General features: G+C 38.6%; 1 protein-coding gene across 2 annotated transcripts in view; it reads left to right on the top strand.

Moving 5' to 3' along the window:
- ppp2r3a (protein phosphatase 2, regulatory subunit B'', alpha) overlaps nucleotides 1-23,537 on the top strand; it is a 105,622-nt gene that overhangs the window by 49,127 nt on the left and 32,958 nt on the right. For both annotated transcript variants that reach the window (XM_088913739.1, XM_088913738.1), the window contains one exon: nucleotides 12,917-15,613. In XM_088913739.1, coding sequence (XP_088769865.1) covers nucleotides 13,520-15,613 — 2,094 coding nt within the window. In that variant the 5' untranslated portion in view covers nucleotides 12,917-13,519. The remainder of the gene's footprint in view (nucleotides 1-12,916; nucleotides 15,614-23,537) is intronic.

Raw genomic sequence — 23,537 nt, 5'->3', positions numbered from 1 at the left:
AACAGGACCCTGTACTTTTGATATGATCCTCTTATTATTAAGTACAAAAGCACAAGTAATAAAGCCGTCTGTCACCTCCACATGGAAACTTGCTATCAGAGTGATCCCTGTCTGTTCAGTACAGCTGCCAAAACACTAGAGAGCTCAGTACATTTTACCAGAAACCTGAGAGTTGAAAACACTTCTCACAGATTAGGCACTCACATTACTTCTGCAGACATGTAAGCAACTGTAAGTACTGACTGATTAAACTGCTGAGTGAGTTTTAAAGAAGTTTCATTCTTTATGTTATTATTGCAAGTTTAAGAATTCCTTCTTCGCTCGCACTGTTTTGTTTTCTTTCTTTTTAGGAAAACCCCTCTATTACAGGCTAGACTGATTTCACAACATGTCTCCTCCAGCTCTTTAAGTATATGAAGGTCTTCAGCCACTGCCTAAATTTCTTTAGCCTCTCTCACATTCTCAGATCATATTGATCTGTCTGGTCCCATTTGACCTGGCAAATCAACTTCTTTCTACTATTTTAACTAAAACTTTTTTTTTAATCTATCACCCACCAGCCATGGTTAATTAGTTCCAAGGACAGTCAAACAGTGAAAAACAAGCACATAAAATCATCCATGATGTCTGGGTTTCCTGTGCTATAAATTTGAGTTCAGATGAGGACAGTGTGTTGTTCAGAGAACATTCTTCAGTGCTACTAAGGTAATTATACATAAAGCGTTTAATAGATTTTTGTTATTTTAAACATGACTTTATTTTTTATTTAAACAATAGTGCATATACATGTATGAAACGGAGTGTGGTTCACACATGACATATTTTGTCCTTTGCTGTATCCGGAATGAAAAACAGAGGCAAGCATAAGATTAGAGGGCTTGCGTGCATTATTAAGAATTAACATTCCAGTTTTATGTTTTCAAGAACCTCAGAAGCTCACTTTTAAAGGTTGCATTGAAGTGTTACCAGCTTAGTGTACCATTAAGGCTTTTCAGATAATCATACAAAGTAGAAAGTCTGGAACCACTGTAAAGTGTGTGTTTTGCTGTTGTTTATACAGTAAGTGTAATTAGTTAGAGTCCAGAAGAATATATCAAAACAGTGTTTTTTGAAGGGGAGATCTCATTAGATTAAGACTATTTCTAAATGGGGAAAACAAATATTACACCCACAATCTATATGGTTGATTAGAATCACAGTATACTGTATGTGTAGGCAATATAATATATATTACCTTTTTAAAACTTAACCATTATAGGTAGCATGCACCTAATGTAGTACATGGAATTCACAAAGTTTAGCTGACCTAAAATGAATTTGCAGTGTATGCCAATGCTTCTTATTCTGAACAGCACCTGCAAAAATCTATGCAACCGTGCCTGGCTTCCGGCCGCCTGTTTCAAACAAGAAGGTATGTGATAGCACAGGGCCGCCAAAAACTGTTTGTGCATTTCAGCAAGAAATTTCTAGTTCAAAAAACGGCCAACTTAAAAAAAACATAACGGTGGTCTTAAGTTGATTTCATTTAAAACGCCCCACTCATTGTGTGGTTAGATTTTCCAAAGGAAAGTTGAGTAAGCATGAAAGCAGCTGGGAAGGCTGTGCACTGCAGGCCCCCAGCCTGTGTGAATCAGCCTCCCGCCCTGGAGAATGTCCTCTATGAAGGCATGTGCATGGAGCTCTGCAGGAGTGTCTCTCTCCCCCTGCCCGGAAGAGCCGTGACGCAGCCCCGCGAGTCAGCAGTCACCGCATTCCAGCCGGGCTCTGATGTTTCTATTTAGTAGATGTGTCATCAGAGCACCGCTGCTGTGCCTGTCCATCACCTTCCCCGACGCCTGCTCCACCAGCTCGCTGTGATGCCGTAGACCTCTCTGCTGGGCTGGGAGGAGGGGGGGGGGGTGGGGGCGTCATGTTGCTTTCGGCTGGACTGGAGCTCTGCTGCAGCTCTCTGTGGTTTAGAGTCTGCCTGTCTGTCTCGGGAAAACTTTTTTTTTTAAATGACGGATTTAAACTTTATCACACGTGTATGCACTTAGATCTGACACAGTTGTGCTGCTGCTGTTTGGGAGGCGAGATGTGAACGAGGACACGTACGGTATATATACACTAAGCTTCGCATTCCTTGTCTTTACGTTACTTTGATTTAATCACAAATGGTGTGCTGCCATGTGGCAGGGAGGTCAGTGGGAATCCAGTGAGTTCCTCAAGGTGAAAGCAGAGGTATATTTTGGCAATGAAAGGCAAGGAAAATATAGTAGGGCTGAACCCTTTAATGCTTGTGCCATGACAATTAGGGATTAGGATTTGATTACACCCTTGATATTATCTGGAGACGTATGAGAGAAATGGAAATTGATAGAATCAATGGGACACATACTAGAGATCATCAGATGATGAAATGTTGCCAAAAGGTCATTAAGTGTTAATAAATAAATTGTTTTGATGTTGAGGTACTGTGCGTCCAGATGATTGTACTATATTCATTTTTTTTTATTAAACAAAAACTCTGGGTGCACGTTCGTTTTCTCCTTCTTTTTAGAACCTGAAAATTGTCATGTAATTACAGTGAGGAAAATCAGTGGTAATGACAGGCAACCTAATTTGTTTGCTGTCGGTGGAAAGGGCAGAAGCATAGTTTGCTACAGTCGTCTGCTATTTTACTATAATGTCACTGATTTCAGAATGGAAACTTGACACAGAACACCGCTTATCACATGGTGGTTTCCCTCTGTGCTTTGTTGGGCACCAGACCTCAGTATCTTGCACACAAATAGTTCTAATACTCCAGCTTACTGGGAAGACTCATTTAATCTTCAGTGCTCCATAATGTTGTTTGTAAGCAAAACTCAGGATTAAGATCCCAGTAATTGGCCACTTCTCTAATTCCTGTGGAAGCCACTAAGAGAAAAAATGGAATAATAATAAGAAGTGATTTGACACATCTGTGTTCTGAGGAAAAAAACAAACAGATTTTGTCTTCCAGTTCATTGATTTGGAAGAACACAATTCTAAACTCTAGTGAAAGGATACAGCATGTCCTTTTTGTCATTGCTACTCAGAAGAATTGCCCTGTATTCAGATTGCACTTGCACTTTGACATGCTGATGAGTGGCCAACAGGATATCTGTGGACCTGCAGTAGATAAGATAGTGTACAGTAAGTGCACTGCTCCTGGCATGCCTACACTGTAGCCAAGGAACTCGGCACTGGATTTGTTGTGGTCTATCTTTGTTGGGTTACTTGTGTTTTTCGGCAACGAAAGGCAATCAGTTTTTTGCAGGAGAAACTTGATATGTTGATTCCAATGTGAACTGCAAATGTCAGAAGCCTTCTAACCTCCATTGTTCTTGACATTCTTCAAGAACAGAAGATGGAGCTGATGAAAATCCATTCAGAGTATGCTACTCTAATTTGAATTAGCCTTAAAATGTATTCGTGTCCTCAATGAACTGTGACTAAAATTGATTTGTCAAAAAAAATCAGTCGTACATCATGATTTTTTAACATTTATAAAGAAAGACGTGATGCAAATGTATGAAAAAGAGTGCTGGATGTATCATAACCACAAGTGTAAAAATCCATCCATCCATTTTCTAATAATTTCATCCAATTTGTCCAGTTCAGGGTTGTGGAGGAGCTGGCAAGCTATCCCGGCAAGCAACAGGTATAAGGTGGTATACACCCTGGATGGGACACCAGGCCATCACGGGGTACTGTAAAAACCATAAAGTACAGCTACAAATACAGAAATATGTTTAATTCTCTTGATAACTTGTAAGTATGTTGTACATAAGAGCTGCAAATTTAATCTTCTAATATTTTTAGTCATCTGGTACTTTTACAAAGCCTCAAAAAGTTCATTTTAGTTCACTTATAGGTATTTAAGGAGCAAAACTTACAGATATCATGGGGAAAGTCAGAGAGTTGTCTGAAGATCTAAGGTAAAATATCATGGACATAACTTAAGGGACATCTACAAAAAGACATGAGTGCAAGAGTGGTTTACCCAATAGTACAGTCAGATAAGTGATTTATAATCTTACCTTCCACCCAAGGCAATGATTATTAATGTTCTCACAACTCAGGCATCATCTGGATACAGTGTTTCCAAGATACCCACTGGAGGCTGACCTCATGAATCTGGTGTCTGTGGCAGACTTCCATGGCAACATAAAAAGAAAAGATGCATTTACCAAAAAGTAACACAACACAAACTTTATTGAGTTATTGAGTCTCATCAGTGGTATGATTGACACATAAAGGTGAAGCTTATTTGCAAAAAAATGTTATCCATTCTGTGAAGAACAGAAGTGAATTTCTTCAGCCCTTCTGCATTTTCTGATACTGGTGTCTAAAACAGGGATAGATAGATTACAGAGTTTACCAGGAAATTGTAGCCTAAAACTGTTCTTTCAGAAGGAAGGAACCTTTTGAAAGCCTAGAAGAAGCACATTCTTATCAAAAGGTTTTTAAAATACTGATCTGAATAAATATGAAGAGATATACTGTATAAAGATGTGAGGAAAATAGAATTATAGTCTTAAACACAGACTTCTAACTGGTAGATAATATTTATTTTCAGCTGTTACAGTAATAGAAATGTTATATGGGCTTTCGCATTTGGATGTGAGAAATCCAGGACCTCACCTTGCTTACTTCAGAATATGGAGCATAATGCTTGCAAGAAAAATGAAGCATTTAAGATAGTTGCTGGCAGAAACGTCTACAAGTGAGTGTGAGAGCAGCAGCCAAACTAGCATATCAAGCCAGATGTATTCCATGGCTTTAGCTCGCTTGCGCTGTGACCCCTAATTACTTAAAGATACTGTATGTTAAAGTGGTCTAGTCTGGACGATAATTGTTTAGAGAACTTTATGTCCTGGAAAGGGTATGGGCAAGAAATGTATTATGTCAATGGAGAGTGGATGATGGATACCTTTAGGTGGTCTAGTTAGTCAATAGGTAGAAAACCCCCACAGAGACAGTTGGGAGTGTAGAAGAATTATGTCTCTCAGCAAAGATCCAAAAAGCCATAAATGAAGGCACCTGGGCTTTCAGAAACAATTACTCAGCTTAATCTTTGCATCATACACAAATTGTAGGCAACCGTGGGAAAGGAACTTTCAAAATTAACTGCATTTCCAACAAAAAAGACAAAAAATAGCTAGGATGAGGGTGGCTTACAATTATTTAGAAATTCCCATTTGAGAGCTGTGTTTTTGGAAAGCATATTAGAAGATAAAAACCACCCGAAATGGGCTTAGTGTCCTACAGTCAGCAATAACAAAAGTTATAAAATATTCTCTGCACTTAGGCCAAACAGGTTAAGGTATATTCCTTTGTATTATTTTCCATTAAGGCTCAAATCCTTCTTTTATGAACTTCCTGTTGAAGTTCAGGCCACACTTTGACTTCTGGGAAGGCTTTTAAAAGTCATTCCTCAAGTTAGAGACAAACAAAGCGATGGCAGGGTTACTTGGCAGACCACACACAATAACAAGACACGACAGGACATGGTGCTTCACAAAAAGGATTAAACAACTAAATGCTCTCCACCCTCTTTAATAGTTAGCTTTCCTTTTGTATCAGCTTCTTTGCCCTGCATAGCTTCTGTTCCTTAAATACAATACAGTTTCATTTGATATTGGAATTCTTTGAAAACGCACTCTTTACTGAACCTAACAAAATGCTTTCTTGCTTCAGAATAAAAAGTTATTAAAACATCATGCTTGTGCAACATGGAGCATTGAATTCAAAATGTTATCCTTCCTTTCTCTCACCCTGCTAAGTTAATTATGTTTGTATATTCCTAATGCACATACCTGTATACAGTATGGTGCCTTGCAGAGGTACTCACCCACTTCCAGTAATGCCCCATTGTGTTGAATTGCAAATTATGTATATACAATTATTCAAGGTAAATATTTTTAATCAAACCTTGAATGTTCAAATGGAATGCTTTATGGGTGAAAGAAATTAAATGTTAGCAAAACCTACCATGAAAAATCAGGAACTTAAATGTGTTAATAGCAGGTATTCATATACTTTATTCAGGTTTTGATCTTATACTAGATAGTTATTATTTTAGTTTTTTTTCTGGCATAAAAGATTCCTTATAAAGATTGGGTCAAAATACAAAACACCATTAAATCCATCAAACCAGGATGCATACACAACATATAATAAGGGAACAAAAAACAGAAAAATTGCATGAGAAATTAACCAGTCAGATTCTACCATAAACACATTAAGAAGCAAAAACTGACAATGGAAGAGAAATGTACAAATTAAATCACATAAACCCTAGAAATAATTCCCAAGGAGTGCAGACTGCTTGCTTCCAGCCACAGATGTGGGAAAATACAGTCTCCTTGGCAGGAGAGTCAGTTTTTACTTGGCTCTGTTGAGATCTGTGTGCTGCTTCTCCTCAAGGCTACAACTGGGGTCTGACAAGGCTCACACACAACATGTGGAAAGCCTGTACTAATGAAGTAAAGAAAATCAAACATTTCAAATTCATTTCTACCTGGGGAATGTTCGTGGTTAAGGGCATCATTATTTTTATCTGCAAGTTCTGCTCGCCACAAATCTGCAGTTGTGCTGTGCTGTGTGTAGTTAATTTCCGTTCTTAATGTTCTGTAACACGTGTCATTCCAGGCATATTCAGGTGCGTAAAAATCAAGCGATTGATTGTCAAGTCTATATGTACAGTGGATGAAGAGTAAATCTGTGTCATGCTTAAACTTCACCCTGCCCAGGTGGTAAGGCAAATTGATGTCCTTTAGCTCATCTTCACACAGCCTTCTGAATCTCCACTGATGATGATGTCTTGGAGGAGCAGTTGTAATTTATTGACCAGTACTGTTACAGGTTGTGTACATGTAATGATGATACCTATGATAAAATGTGGTTTCTTCCATTGATGTTTTATAAAAGCAAAAAAAAAAGACTGTAAATGCAGTCTGACCTGGAATGTACTGTACAAACTGTAGGTTTTTTAGCAATTAGTCCAACTAAGACTGGAATGAGGGACAACCAAATGTAGACTGAACCATTAAAACCTTCTTAACGTGCCCGGCTTTTGCTTAACAGTGCTCATTATTTGAATTCTAATTTAAAATAAATTTGAATCTTTCATTTACTGTACATTCAGTCTTGAGGCCCTCTGTGGAAATGCCAAGAAACCGCAATGAAAATAGTTGGAAATGTTTATTTACGTAGGTAACTTACAAGAAATTTAAAAGATTAGTCCTCTGGTAGACTTCAGTACTTTGACTAATAAAAGAAGACAGATCATTCTGTAGATCATCTACGTCACCCCAAAACCACAAACTGTTATTAAAACATAGTTAGGCTGAAATTTAATCTAACTTCTGAGGTCCTGCAATATAAAGCAGACTACGGTACTACATTAACCAGACAGTTAAGATGCTATGCTATATACAACATAAATGTATTAAGAAAAATATCTAGAAAATTTAGTTATTTATCAATATAAATTCATGCCTGTATGAATGTGTTCTTAATTATACACGTGTATACTGTATATAAATATATACATATATTTCTCTCTAAGTATTTGTGTACACAGCTGCATTCACAATTACATTTATGTGGTCAGTCTTGTCAATTTAATTATTATTACAATATGTAGTTATGTAGTACTAAGTAGTATGCGTATCACTTGGTATAATACATGTAAGGACAAATACAAAAATATCCAGAAATAAAAAATATGTAAATATCATAAAACATGTAAATATACAGTATGATTATTCAGGTAATTTATATTTAGTTGTGTTCAGCCATGGGACAAGTCCGGAATGGCTCTTTCATGAGCAGATGAATCACGGCTTTTCTTTTCAGACAGAGAGCTGGTTTAACAGTTCACCTTTATTTCCCCATCATGACTTTTGACTGTGAAAGGTCTCATTCCTTCAAGTGGAAACAGTGATGCACTTGATACAGGCAATCATCAGCTCTGCGGAAGTCATTAGTCATTCACTGGTTCCTTTGTATGTTATTATGTCTTCTAATGTTCAGCCCTCTATTATAATGTTTGAGGAAGTTTATTTTTAGTACATGGTTTTAAAAGACAACTTTTAACATGAAAAATTATTACTACATGTTCTTTTTTTTGTTGCTGCTGACAGAATTAAAGACAGTTTGCCCACATACTGTACCTGTTCTGTGTTATCAGCTGTGTTTTCTGACAGTTTCTGCAGAAATGAGATGTTCAAGAAATGTAATTTCCCGTTCACAAGAAATCCTGGAATAAAAGTATAGTTGAAAAGCTGAAAGTGTAAGCATTTTTCTGCATGTGATTGGACATTGTCAGATTATTGAAGCATGTCAGATACCACAGTTGGTCTTAACAACCTTCAAAAAGTTTAAAAATGCTTACTGTTAGTTATGAGATGGATTTCACTGGGTGCCTGTGGTACACCAAAGGTTTTGTAAAATTGTGCAAAACTATGCTATATCAGCCTTTTTATTATACCACTATTTTCTTTCATTATCATTTTCAAAGTTTCATTAAAGGTTTTTCCAGGTTACACTTACAGTACAAAAATAATTGTTGACCTTGTGAAAAACATATGGTGTCTGTTAAATGTTGAGAACATCTTTCTAAATTTTGACCTATGTGAAGATCAGTTTGTTTTTTTATTTCACTGTTTTCCAGTGAAACAAAGTTCCTCCCCACACACTTTTTAAATCAATCGGCTTTAATTCAAATTTTTACAAATATTTTGTGGCATGGCAAACCTGTGTCTTTTTGATTAGTTATTGTCCCCTATATACCTAGTAAAAGTATAAGATGTGCTGTATAGCGTGTTTTAAACTTCTTTTCTGTGGTTAAAATATCTATACAGTATTTTTCATATAAAACATTTCTCTCCGAACACTACTCAGCTCCTCCAATTCCCTTTATAGTGCAATGTGAACTTGCATGCTGTGAAATGGAGCTGTTTTAATGGACTATTAGGAAATGAGTTTGTTTTAGCACAGTTACAACAATGAATTTCGTTCAATATTTGATACAGTTATAAATACTGTAGTGTGTGAAAGGACACTACATATTTCACTTTCTGAAAATGTTTCCCTCAGTATTTTTCTCTGTTCTTCATGTTATGTCTTATGTAGTCCCAACAGACCTAAAATCTTATTTTTTTTCAATTATGAAGAGCAAAAGATGGTCCAGATGTTGACAAGCCTCTTAAAGCTGCAGAAATTTAATTTATTTTCTTTTACTTTAACACGTTGGAATCAATGTTTATGTTTCCGGTTATATGGAGTTGCCTTAACTGCTGTTTACATTTTGAGGAAGGATATGTCTTTTCTTGTTTATGTTGATGTGGAGCTACCCTACAGCCTGAGGAAAAAAAATGCTTTGGCCCTTTCTTTAAAAATACCAACAGAAATCAACATATAGGCCACAATACCCGTACGTAAGGTTAGAAGAAACCACAGACCCACTAGCAAACATTGACTTAAAAAATGTAATTAAATAGAAAAGCTGCTTTTTGGCCATTGCTTTACAATTGGAGTTTTGAACCTCACCAGTTAAGCAGTTGTTACAATGCAATCTGCTCTCTAACAAGTCCTAAGGTCAAGAGCAATTTCCCACATTATGAACTTTAACACAGAGCTGGGACAGGCAAACAGAATGGTGGAATTCATCAGACAGCCATTAAAATGCACAAAATCCATAAAAGCCCTGGTTCGAATGCATTCGGCCACGGGAAAGTCACGAGAGTGCAGCCTGGGAAACACTGCTGCTGGCAGTGTTTGGGATGGTTGATTATTCACGCCCGCCAAGCGGCTAAGTAAATCGGGGTAGAAAGAGATGTGAGTAAACAGATGTTACCGTTCTGCTTTGGGAGCAGTGCGCTGTTGTGAACGGACATTAATACTCAGGTGAAAGAGTCAGATGTTGTTCATAGCACCCTTATTAAAAAAATGAAGAGTTTTGTGGTAGTTTTTTTCAGAACAGCGGAGAACCTCCTGTTGCTCTAATGACTTATGAAAGGTGTCAGCTGGAACCTGGAATGTCTCCTGAGGCAGAGGGTCCCCTGCTCATTTCTCGTGTGGTGGGAACAGAGAGGTTAACTAGCAGATGTGGAACTTTGTTTGGGGCATTTTGTCTGAGAATGGAATAAGATATACTTGAAATCCACGTACGCCCTAATTGTTGGGTATTGCTGTTTTTTATTATGTGACGAACATACAGATGAAGTGAATTAGAGGATATTTGTTCAGAATTTTAAAGGAATGATTCTGAAGGAATAGTTTACTTTTTCTTCATCTTTAATTTCTTGTTTTATATCCTGTTCGGCATGGTTTCACCTAACGATAAGAGCATTTGTTCCATCAGATATTTTCTGATATGCCTTCAGAAGTCTTACTGCTGGGTTGTGTAGCAAGGAAAGCAAACTATCCCAAACCTTCTGAGATTCACTCTGCATTGTAAAGTGATGCAGCAATGTTGTTGCTGCAGTTTTCAGTATGTACTGTAACTTATACCTTTTTTCCTTAAACAAAAACTAAAATTGTTTCTCATACACACTATGTACAGACAATGGACAGATTCGTTTTCCAAGATTCTAAAATAACAAAAGTTATCTCCAGAAAAATTAAGGAGTTTTTATAGTTCATAACATAACATAACATAACAGTTCCAGTAGAGTAGGAAGAAATTAAAGCATAAAAGTGTCAGATGATTAAAATGATAAAGACAAATCCTCCTAAACAGATAATAGCCTTTATAGCACAGAAGCAGTACATTACCTTATGAAGATTACTGTTCTGAATGTGCATTTATTCCTCTTAGAATAGTCATTAGACTGTTTCTGTTTATACATAATCATTGCAGCTTTGTTATTGTTGACCTCTCTGCATATTACAGTTTTGCATCCTTATCTATTTATATATTATCTATGTGTAAAACCAGAGCTCATATAAATATCATTCATTTTTGTTCATTTCTGTTATTTCAGATATAATCACTTTCTTCTTGTTTGTTCCACATGAAAAAAATATATAATTCCCATAATCCTCGCATTGCTTAAACAATGTACAAAATGCCAAATTACTGTATGTTTGTCTGCTTGTGCATCGATAGTGCTTAATAACTAAATGTCTATCATTAAGTTAATAAAAAAATAACTAAGGGTTATAAAAAAATAAAAGGGATGCTGAACCTGGTAAGTCATAAAACAAAGTCACTTCAGGCCATGTTCTTTTGTGTTTAATTTGCATACAGTCTCATATGTAAATCTGTTAAAAAAGCTCTTTAGTTGCAGAGTCATGGCTTAAAGATTCGTTTTCAGGGAAAAAGAACTTTTTTTGGGTGTTTACTAGTGTCAGAGGGCTTGCTAAAGGTTTCAAACAGACGCTCTGCCATTTAGTGCCGAGTGCAGTCATGGAGGATTCTAGGAATTCTTGCTGCGCATGATGTTCTTCTACTTGTAAGACAACTGCTGAAAGTTTGGAACTAGTGCCTCCCTGAGCTTTTTTCCTTCCATTCATCTTCGAACTGCTTCTCCCGAAGCAACATGAAGGAAGCTGGAACCTTTCCCCGCAGGCAACAAGCACAAGGCAGGGTATACCTTGAATTGGATGCCAGTCCATCGCAGGACAGACGGACACAAACAACGTCATGCACACGCGTACCCTGAGCTTTCTCATCTTTCAAAAATTCTTTTTGTTTTCAACTGTGTTTTTGTTTTAGTTGGATCAATGGGAATAGAGTGCAACTGTTTTTTGGTTGATAATCAAGTAGATAACATGTTGTGTCCATCCATCCATTTTCTAACTGTTTCTTCCAATACGGGACTCCCAGGGAGCCAGAGCCTATCTTGGCAAGCAACAGGCACAAGGCAGGGTACACCCTGGATGGGACACTAGTTCATCACAGAACAGATAGACACTGACACACACCCATACCAGGGGCAGTTTTCCCAGAAGTCAATTAACCTACCATTGTATTTTGGACTGTGGGAGCAAACCCTTGTGAATATGGGGAGATCACACAAAGTTGCAGATAGCAAGTTTGGTCCAGAATTAAACACAGGGCCCCAGCTTTGAGAGGCAGTGCCACTGTACCACCCTTAGTATGTTTTATGCAGTATAATATTTATTTCTTTAGTGGTTTTTCATTTTGTTGCACAAAATGTGGAGATCTTATACTGCTTTGTATACTGCTTTGTTGTACTTTTCATTTCACACTGACATGGACAATTTCCATAACTTGTGCCTAACCTCTTTACACTAGATCTAAAATACACTACTGTTCATGTAGGGAGTTGCAATGTTGCACCTTGTCATATGCATTTTTCAGCTGAACTGCTTTTTTTATAACTGCTGGACAAAAGTTTTTCTTTCATAATGGTGGTTTATGTAGTTTTGTAGTTTAATCAACAAAAGCCTTATGCAAGTGTGTGTTTTGTTTTCTATTATGAAAAGCAACCGAATGTTCTACTAAAAGAGAATGAAGGGCAGATGCGAAAAACTGTACTTCAAAAGTCAGAGAGTCCAGTTATTACTGACAAGCTTTTGCTTACATATTTGACCTCACCTTAAAATAACATTCATTCTGTAAAGGTTTTTTTGTTTTCTATGTATTTATCATCTACAGATCCATCCCAAGATATTGTCTGATTTCCAGACTCCAAATTTTCTTTGGCTTCTCTTCAAGCTTAAAGCTTTTTTCATCTTTAAAAAGCGCTAAAAGTGTTTGATTATGGGCTATTTGGGTGCGTTCACACAGGAAGTTCATTGTGGCATAAAACTAAAGCCATTTAAAAATTGCTTTTCTCCTTTCTTGCTGAGAACAGAACCTCAGTAAAAAAAAAACAGTCAAATCAACTTCATTGCAACAATTTTACAATACTGTCCTTTTTTACTCTTGTTACAGGTTGATTCTCTTTGTGTTCAAGAATCCACCGCACAAACAGGCCTGAGAAAAGAGGATTTTCAAAACATCTGCAAAACACATTAAGCCATCTGTCACTCAGCAGGCAACTCTTCCTGACTGGAAAAGAAAAAAAAAAGGCAAAATATATAGTAACGCCTCCAGGCATCTGCCATTGAAAGTGGGATGTTCTTGGGAGCTACAGACAGGCCTATCATTAGGCCACTGATCGCACTGTTAAGAAATGGATAGCAGTGCCACAATGGTGAACAGAGCTATTATTCACTAAGTATGGAGTATGTCCTAATGAATGGTATGTGAACTATACAAGCAGAATTCTCTGTAACCAAGTGGATTCAGCTGTAGTCCGAATACCCCCGACTGCTGTGGGGCCCAAAAGGTTTTTTAACTTTTCTTTTTAATAAGTGTTTACTTAAACTTTGACACCTGACTATGTAAAGATAATTATATACAGAAAACGGAGCTCTCAGCCTTTTTTAAGCGCAATGACTTTTTAAAATATATCTACACCTGGAGTAGCCTTTTGTTGTGCCAAGTTAAGAGGCTGTTATCTGAAGACACGTGGCTTGCAAGTCAACACAAACGATGGCAGCAACATATCGCATTATAGTAAGCACTGTTAATTGTTACAACAGTGTTGTCATAGACCGACGTTTTCAGCACACTGTGCACTACTGTAGCGGTCCTTGTCAGGTTCTTAAACACGGTATTGAGTGTACTGTAGCCCACCATAGCACCTGCGCAGAGCTGCTGGAAGCTCCTGTTGCTCCAGCTTCCAGTGCCCGACCTTCAGGTGCCCAGGAACTTGGCAATAAATTTTCAGCTGTTGAAAATGGCAATGCTGCCCCTGAAGCTATGAGTGAGGATTATCACCAAGTCCTTCCGGGTGCTCCTAGAATCAAAAAGGGATTGGCCATTCAGGGCTCCACCAGCCTAAAAGACATCACAGGAGAGGCTATAAATTTAGCCAGCGGAAAGATCAAGGAGTTCTCTTTTGAAAAAATTAAGTATTCTTCTAGTCATGTCACTTTCAGGAAAGGGAGGAAAGTAAGGCCAGATTCCTTCAGCAGAAGGTCCACAGATCTGGATATCATATATGGGCACTTTGGCAACGATGAGAATTGCCCTCCTTTTGGCATGCTGCAGAAATCAGTCATGGAAGAGCACAAGCTGAGCCGCAGCAGTTCACTGGAACAAAATGTCAACAATGTTGCAACACTGTACCTGAACAGCTTGACAGAGGAAAACCTGATCAACAAGATCTTAGAAAAGACCAAGATGGACAGTAATGCCTCAGGTGAAGACATTAAAGCCTGTTTGGATATCCTCCTCAAGTGCTCAGAAGACCTCAAAAAGTGCACCGACATCATTAAGCAGTGCATCAAGCGGAAATCCATGGGGGTCGAGAGCGACGATTCCAGCACTAATCCCGAACTCATATACAGGAATGTCATGGCCAGACTTTCCAGCTATCTTAAGAAGCTGCCTTTTGAGTTTGAACACGGGCTGCCTGGACGTTCAGAACATAACGACTTGGCCGAACTGGTAAACAGCTTACATGGACTGCAGCAAAGTCCCTTTTCCCCTATCTTTGGGAACGAACAGCCTCCCAGGTACGAGGATGTAGTCCATTCCCCTCCTCTAACCAAAACTCTACCTCCTTCCTCTCTGTTAGAATCCCAGGAAGCCTCTCGGGAACCAGTTAACAATGTGAAATCAGTCCAAAGCCCTTCCAGCCTGCCATCTCATACATCATCTCTTGCTAACAATGTGCAGCAGAATACCATGACTGCTGCTAACAGTTCCACTTCCCTACCTCAAGTCACTGCGATCAACCACTCTGACAGCTATTCCTCTACAAACTCATTACTGTCTAGTAGCAATGATAGTATATGTAAGGAATCCATGGAAGCACTATACATAGAGGAGGATCCCGATCTTGGAAAAGTGCTGGACAAGGAACTCAGAGGGGAAGGGAAATTCAGCCTGGGGTTTACAGAAGTCAAGCAGTTCTCTAAAAAGCCAAGCACCTTTGCAGAAACCAGTGATGGTGCAGATAAACTATCTGAAAGCATGAGGAATGGGACTACATATAAGCCAAAGATAGATCCCCATGCATTGCAAGGAGCCAGCAAGGCATTTGTCTCCCCTACAAATTTAAGTGCAGAGTCAAGGGTTTTCCAGACGTTGGGGCACAGCAACCAGGAGGATGACATTGATAAATTGCTAATGGATTTGGAGTGCCTTTCCCAAAATATGGAGCAAGAGCCATCCATGAAAGGCAACAGCCAAAAAGTCGTGAACTGTAGCCAACAGCCAGGCTCAGTTCAGCACTTGATCTTTAGCTCAGGAAGCAAAAGCCATCCTCCTCCAGCCGTGACCTCCCCACTCCCAGGCAAGAAGGACACCAGCAGGCAGGGTGGGGATGTGAACGATGAGGAGGATGGGGCTCTCCTGCTGCGGATTCTGGAGAGCATTGAAAGCTTCGCCCAGGAGCTTGTGGAAAGTGGGACAGGAAAGGGAACGCTATCCAGAGAACGCGAAGTCATGCGACTTCTTCAAGACACTTTGGTGACCACTGCCAAGTCTGAGCAGAAATCACAGCCTGGCCCAGTTCCTGCTGCTGTGAGAGACACTGGTCCATCTCTGTTAATTCAACAGACTCCAGAGGTCATCAGGGTAAGTAAAACCTTTCTACTTACAAAACAAAAATCAATTAATTTAAGTGTAAAGTAACATTTAACTCAGTGGTGCACTCAGTAAGGAAAGTAATTCCAATGTTTTCTACTATACAGGGTGTTAGGCTGGCACCAGTGTTAGGTAAATTGGTAAAATATGGAGGGTGATTCTCAGTTGATGTGTCACAGGTTGCCGTAGTAGTAGGAGTTGTTTTACTGTTCATGGTGTTTAACAGGTACAGTAATTAGAAATGCCTCAAAGTTAAGTTTACAAAAAAGTTCACAAAAGTAAAATTTCATGTTGCTGTAAACTGTTTTCTGCAAGATGGAATAAGCTCACATCCAAAACATCTTAAGGTGCAAGGTACTGTACAAGAGAAAAACTGTTGGAAAATGATATGCGTGCTTATTTAAGTGATTCAGAAAGATCTGTAAAATGCTATTGCCAATGTTTTGATCTAATGGAGGTCGTAATGAGGACAAAGAGCTATGGCAAAGGGCTATGGCCACAATGCTATGGCATTTCAAAGGGCTGATTGATACTGTACAAACTAAATGTAATACAGCTGAAGAAATACAAAGTCAAAAGTTCTCAGATCCCAGAAGTTTCTATATGTCATGTAGCAGTAATTTTTTGAGTGTACCAGTGAAAACTGTCTCTAGAAAACTGGTCTCTGCTTATTTTTTTAATTGTTTGTTTATTCTGAATTCCACCCCTTAGCTAAACCTTGAGCTTCAAAAATATCAAAGGTTTTCAAAATGATCACAAATGATCATTGATTGATCATGAAAACTTGTGCTTTTTTGCTATAGCTGAGGACATGATTGATAAATATAGTCTCTTGGTACCTTTGCCAAAGGAAGGTATAATGAATAAACTTAAGAGGTTTTTAATGGTTTTGCATTGAGGTTTTTTTTCTTAACTGGTCTTCAGTACTACAGTTTTTGTGCAGATGATGTGTTATGCTTAAATATCTAAGGCATTACATTTGATTAAAGAAGTGCTGCCGTATACAAAATCAGTCTTGTACTAATGGAGTTTAAAAGGCATTTGTTGCACTGTCATGCTGCTAATGTCAATGAGGCTACAGAAGTAATTTTATTGGCTATTGAGCCATGAAATGGAACAGAGTTACTCTTCAGCCAATTCAATTAGCATCCTCTAAAGGATTAGTATGATTTCATGGCATGGTATGGTTTTATGTTAATACACAGCAATTAAGGATTCACCTTTTACAGGTGTGAGATAAGGACTATAAAAGAACACTGTAATTTGTGGCCAGGCTACAATATTTCTTATCTGATTTAGAAATGATTTCCAAAACCACTTGAAAGAAAAGAGACAGTAAGTTAGTAGCCAAGTTATTTTTCAACAGCAGTGGTTAAAGATTAGAATCGACTTCTTATCAAAGACTGTTTCAAAAGTCACTACTCAAGTTCTACACACGTAATTTATGGTTGTTTACTAACTTTTGGATCACTGTGATCACTAACTAGCCACATCGCACAAGTACTAGTACAGTATATTGTTTGCTGAGGGTTAGGAAATTGTTTTTGATTATATGTGAGAGCTGTATAACTGTACTTATGATGTAGAAGTTCAGTAAATCTCCATCATATTCCCTGGAACTATAAAGATGGCTTGTCACAGTTTAATCCCACCAGTATACTGATATTAATAGGTAAAATAACTATGAAAGAAATGATTGATCAAAATGAAAATAAAAAATGATTTTAGGAAACTTACTAAATAATATGAAATTGATTCTCAATTGAAAAACAAGACTGCACTATAATTGCAGTTATGATTTGTTACCAGAGTAATATTTATTCTTTGTTATTTAAAAGATTAGAATGGGCCTTATAATGTGAGTTTCTCCAAACCAGACTCTTACAATACTATATATTGATCTCCTCTGTTCTTCCTCATAGATGTTTGGTTTCTATTCAAAGAATTGAAAATAACTGTGCCGGTGATTATAATAGAAAAACAAACATTTTGTAAATAGAAGTGTTACAATGTTGTGCAGTAAATGCACCTTCTGAGATGGCATTTTCTGCAAAAGGTAAAACTTCAAAATGAAATTTGAACCTGAAATGTGTAAAACATGAAAACATTACATTTATATAGTAGTAGTATTACATTATGTAATATTTAGTAATATTATTACAATAATATATTAGATTATTTTAATTTATTTTTATCTGATACTTGTTACTTGCTTGAACAAGGCTGACATACAGTATTTGGTAGCTTTCTCAAAAAGGCTGCATAGGGTATATCTGAAAATAAAATGACAAAAAATTAAATTTAAGCGTTGCTGTTGTTTCTTGCTGTTGCTGAAAGTCTTATGATTTGATTGTGTAACCGTCACGACCAGACTTGCTCATGGATTTCTTTATTGATTGACATCCCCCTACAGCGTCTGGCCACCTGGTGTCACGCTATGTCATCTATATAAGAATCCTATCTATATTGAAAACATTCAGCTGTCATGTGCAACGCTAACGTGCATGAAATTTAATAAGTGACCTAAGGGAGTTGGCAGATTACATGAGTTTTGACAAGAGTGTTCAGACCGAAGTTTATAATATCTGTGTAATGGGACATTACGGTGGCTGGGGTGGAGCAGTGGCTCTGCGGCTAAGGATTTGCGCCTGTGGCTAAGGATCACCAGTTCAAATCCCACGTCTGGCAGAGGAATCCTCCTCTGTTGGGCCCCTGAACAAGGCCCTTAACCCCAACTGCTCCAGGGGCGCTGTACAATGACTGACCCTGCGCTCTGACCCCAAGCTTCTCTCTCCCTATCTGTGTGTCTCATGGAGAGCAAGCTGAGGTATGCGAAAAAGACAAATTCCTAATGCAAGAAATTGTAATTGGCTAATAAAATGATCTTATCTCTTATGGGGATTTTATTCATTGAGGATGTGGGGGTCAAAGTGGGATAAATCCCTGTCCTTTCTTCTCCCCGGGGGCCTGAACTCAAATACAGCTCAGATCAGAAGAGAAGTCACTCCAAAACTGTCAGCAGATCTAGTCACCTTGAGACCACGAGACAAAACTTGCCCTCATGGGGTTGGTACAATCTGGTCTTAATCAAAGACAGAGGACAGAACACAAGGTGTAGTGAGTTAGAGAGCATTCCTGATGATGATGTCCAGGTCCTGGTGCCACACTTCCTGACTTTAATGTGCAGCATTGTGTTAGGTAATATATATGTATATATGTTTGTACTGTATTTACTTTTAACATGATTGTGAATTTAACGCCAAAAAGTAATGAACAAAGATGCTGGGTTTGTCGTTCTGACTCCTTGTTCCCCTCCTGCTTCTTGCAACCTTGAATGATTCTAATTTCTTGAAATGACACAAATTGAAACATTTTCAGGTCATGCTCACTCTAATAAGATCTAGGGGCACTCGCATATTCTCATTGTCTGATTCAATGGTGTACAGCTTCAATTTTAGCTTAAATCCGATGGATGGGAATAGCGAACATCTATAAATGTTCCTGTTTATGCATCAAGCTGCTGCTAAAAACCAAAGGCAGGGGTCTGTCTCCAGTCTTTCTCCCTTCTCTTGGTAAATCACAACTTGTTTGTTTTTTGGGGGTGTAACTGGACACCCATTAGCTATCCTGCTTATGCTATTTATGATGCTGAGATGATATCAGTCAGTGAAGGAAGCCCAGCAATGACAGCAACACATCACAGTTTTTTTTTTCCTCTAGTCCATTTTGGCTCTGAAGAGCCCCCCGCGCTGAGCAGAGACACAGCTGAGTAAATGAAAACCTGACACCAAGGCATCTGTGGTTGTAATAGGTGTGGTGTAACCAGCAACACCTTGAAGATGGGGCAGAGGCCATTTGCTCATTTCAGTAGGCCAGGGGGCCAGGAGGATGGGGGAGAGAGGTGCTATTAAATTAATCCACATCTCCAGTGCAGCCTGTCTGCTTATCTCAATAATTGTAATTACACACATTTGTAGCACATGGCTTTTTTCATCACAAGATATGTGAGTAGCCAGGAAGGAAACAGATGTGTGTCATTAATTGCTTTGGGCTTTTCTTAGCAGATATGAGAATCAGTTTGCTTTTAGCTGTGAAGTACCAAAGGGTGCTGTCTTACTGCCAAAGCACAGTAATCCAAGTACAAGTTAAGGAAACTGATAATGTGTGTTGCTCGTTATTTATACAGTAAAAAAACGTTTAGCTTGCCAGGCATATACCATTTAAAAGCTCCAGCCCTTGGTTGTATTTGATAAGTTTTGAAAATACAAACAAAAACAATTCCTTAGTTTTTTTTATTAGCGTAAGAAGGCTCTTTCTGACTTCCTGTTGGCATTGAGCCTAGGTAAGTACGAATCCGAAGTTATATCTTTTTGTTGTATCTGGAGGAGAAGGTTTGCAATGTGGCTCTGCTGCATCAAAGCAGCTCTTGTTAAGGTGCATTGTGGGCTTGAAGAGCAGTAAGAGTTGGTTGAGAAAGCAAGTGTTAATGGTGTTTCGCTCAGCTCCTTTGCTTGTCAACCACAGACAAAGGTGTTAAAGGACAGCCTAAATCTGTGTAGTCCATGTACTATGGCATTCTGTTAGAGACACTCTGTCGCCACACTGAAAAAGTAACCGGCGGTGTAGTGGGGGTCACAGCTAAGTTCAGGAATAGCTTTCAATAACTTGATCTTAGCTGGCACTCTGGAACTATGCAAATAGGAGGTAACAGCCAAGTGTGCTGCCCACTTCTCTAATTATACACAACCCGTTAATCTTTGTAGCAAACAAGGGCCTGATATACTGTCATCTTGACATGATTCTTCCATCCATTGAGTCCAGCATATTTTAAAGGATTTTAATGAAGTTCTGCAATGGCAAGTGAAAGTGTTGTCTTCCCTTTACTTAAGGTACATCTTGGGATGTAACAGCCAAAACTTCACTAGCTATATTCAAATAATACATTGCTTAAGGATACCTTATGAAGCAAAATTTCAGAGCAGCGTTTCTGCTGGACTCTGAACATTGGCTTAAGCCATCAGACCAGCATTGTGATTTTTACAGCAGTAAGGTGCACATAATTTTCCACTTTATTATGTCAACAGTCACTGGCCTCTTGGAAAGTTCAGTCATTAGGTCCTGTGCATAATATAGGGACTCCAGAAAGTTGCAGGTGTTCACGCATCAAAATTACAAAGAATAAATAAATGTCTATCACTAAGACTTCATCTTTTGAAATGATCAGCTTGAGGTCAATTCCACACTGAAAAGTAAAAACAGAATGCCTTGGAGGGTTCGTCGTGTCCTTTAAATGTCAACATTAAAACAACGTAACTTCAGAAGTGTTGTAAGCTGTCAGAAATGCTGTGTTCTTTTTATGCTGTTTATGTTTGAGTAGACGTTCAGCCGAAATTTTAATTAACAAGACGAAAGTCAAAAAACGAAAGAAGTGTGAGCAGGTGTCCCATGACTGACAGGAGGCCCTCACCCCTGGCACCTTCTGGCACTGCTGCAATCTTGTGTAAACCTCTGAAGGTGAAGTGATGTCATATGCAAGATGTAGCCTGATTTACAGCAGGACAGGCCTGGTGGTGGAATGAAGCTAGTGTATCTGTATGTGTTTTTTGACATCACCCTGTCTGGAGCCTTTCATTGAGATCATCCGTGCTCCCACCCGCAAGGCCACCTCTAGCTTGCGAGGCCGAGACCTGTGCTGCTGACAAGGCAATATGTCCTTTCTGCACCTGTCAGTGAGGCCCATTAATTTCTGTAGTGACAGGGGAGTCCCAGCTTGGTTGTAAAGTGCAGCAGCTAACATAAATCACCCAGATTCCAGCAGGGCCTTGCTCACAGGAAGAGTGGCAGTTTAGGCCCCTCAGGGTGGAAGGGATTAAAAGGATTCTGATTAAAAGCTCTACAAAATACAGGTGAAAGAGAGTGGTTTGCATTTTTTAAGGGTAAGTAAAGCAAACCCCAGGGTACATATTTTAATAAAAACAACCTCAAACAGTACCTACACTTTTCTGTATAATTTTAATTTTCTGACTCCGTGTCCAGCATCTCCATGCATCATGCCCTAACACGGGTTCAATTAATGCGGAAAAAGGTGCAACGTAGTTGTTTTTTCAACTAAATAAGAGTTTGTGAATTATTGCACCTACATTTAGGATAGAATGTTTCTATCATTCGGTGCCGCTGCTATTTTACCAGTCAAGTCTTTCGTGGTGAATCTTCGGTTCTCTGCAGAAGATTTCTTTACCTTTAAGAAAAGATGGTAATCTTTCATACACGCACTTAATTACAGATCTCACTACTTAATTGCGAAGATCATAGTGCTACACGGAGCTTAGGTGCAGGATATAGAATATTGACATTTTTAATTATCTAACACAATGCATTGCCCCCCTTGAGAGTTTATAAAATCATCTAGTTAGATCTGTGACCTAGTTAGACCTTGAATATAAATGATTGACAATCCTCTGAGAAAGGAAAAATATTGCAGAAATCCATACTATAAGAATCCATTTCTAAACTCTGACCCTCAAGAAATTCCTGTTAGTCAAATGGTAGGACTGTCTTCTAAGACATCTCTACTGCTGCTCTGTAAAAACTGCGACATCCAAGGTGGTGTATTGTTGATTCATTTTATGTGATGATATCTCCAAAGTAGTCACCGCCCCGGTGTTTGGAAGTGTAGACAAAATTAAACCTAAACACAGAGGGAATGCTTATATATGGCCTCATATGGGCCAGCAACTGTGTTTTCTGGGTCAACAGAGAATTACATCATCCTGGCTGCCGTCTCACTTGAAAAGGAAATTAAGTCACAAGGATAACTGTGTCCAAGTGAGAGAAGGAAACCCCCCTCTCATACATACAAATACACACACAACACCTTCTGGGTAGTGTTGCTATTTGTGAAATGTTTCCAGTGCGAAAATAAGAATGGGTGAAAAATTAAAAACAACCATGCAACTAATGGCAACACAACAAATACAGTATATGTTCCCATGAATGTAGCTTAATGTCTTGAACAGATGTCTGAAGCCTGCTGTTGGACTACAGAGGGATCTAGAAGAAGAGTGTTTTCCCAGCAGTCGTTCAATAGTTAACCCTTGAGGAACCTGAAACATTCCTTAACTGATGGGCAGCTTCTAGTCTGTTTCCTCTGAATGAACAAAAGCCTTTGAAATCTGTTCTCTGAACAGAGAGTCGTCTTACGTGCCCTTTTACTCCACTGGAGAGAGCGACACCCGAGATGTCTCATATTATGCACCACGATATTGGAAAAAGTCCTTTTAATCATTTAGGACAACAGAAGTTTGTATCTCAAGGAACTGTTTTACATCTCAGTAGAACTGAAGATTAAGTAACTCGTCCATATTTACGCAGGTATTCAGTGGCCGAGTCCAAACATGAACCAGTAATGCAAGTATGTTATCCACTGGCCCAGCCTTTAATCTTAATGAGCAAAACAGGAAAAAGTCCTGCAACCTGTACCTAGACACCAGGCTGTGATATTCACCAGCTGTAGATATCTGGAAGTCTAATGGCATGACCTTTATTTTGTGTGCCACCAGGATTAGTACTTGTTGGATAATGTGAGTCATGCCTATTTTGCAGATTGAAATTTATCCTTGTAGAGTACATTTATGTACTTCTGTATTTTAGCTCAAGTGGATACAATAGATGCCCTGGCCTATGGGGAGATGTGGAATGTTATGGGTTCTTAGTGTATTGGGTTATTATTAACATTAAATGAGAAATTGAGTGAAGTGAAAGAATATTGGATACTGAGTTTTAGAGTCGGCAACAAATTTAATTTCATGAAGATTTAGACAGTAGGTTTTCCTTTATAGAAAGAGGAGTGCATCATTACAAGTAAGGGGAAACCCTGTTATTAAGAGTTTTGTTACTGCAGTGGGAGGAAAGAGAC

Source organism: Atractosteus spatula, chromosome 4 (genome assembly GCF_055471065.1).
Source record: "Atractosteus spatula isolate fAtrSpa1 chromosome 4, fAtrSpa1.hap1, whole genome shotgun sequence".
Lineage (NCBI taxonomy): Eukaryota > Metazoa > Chordata > Actinopteri > Semionotiformes > Lepisosteidae > Atractosteus > Atractosteus spatula.
The sequence above is the reverse complement of the archived record's forward strand: the minus strand, read 5'-3'. Positions and strand labels throughout refer to the sequence as shown.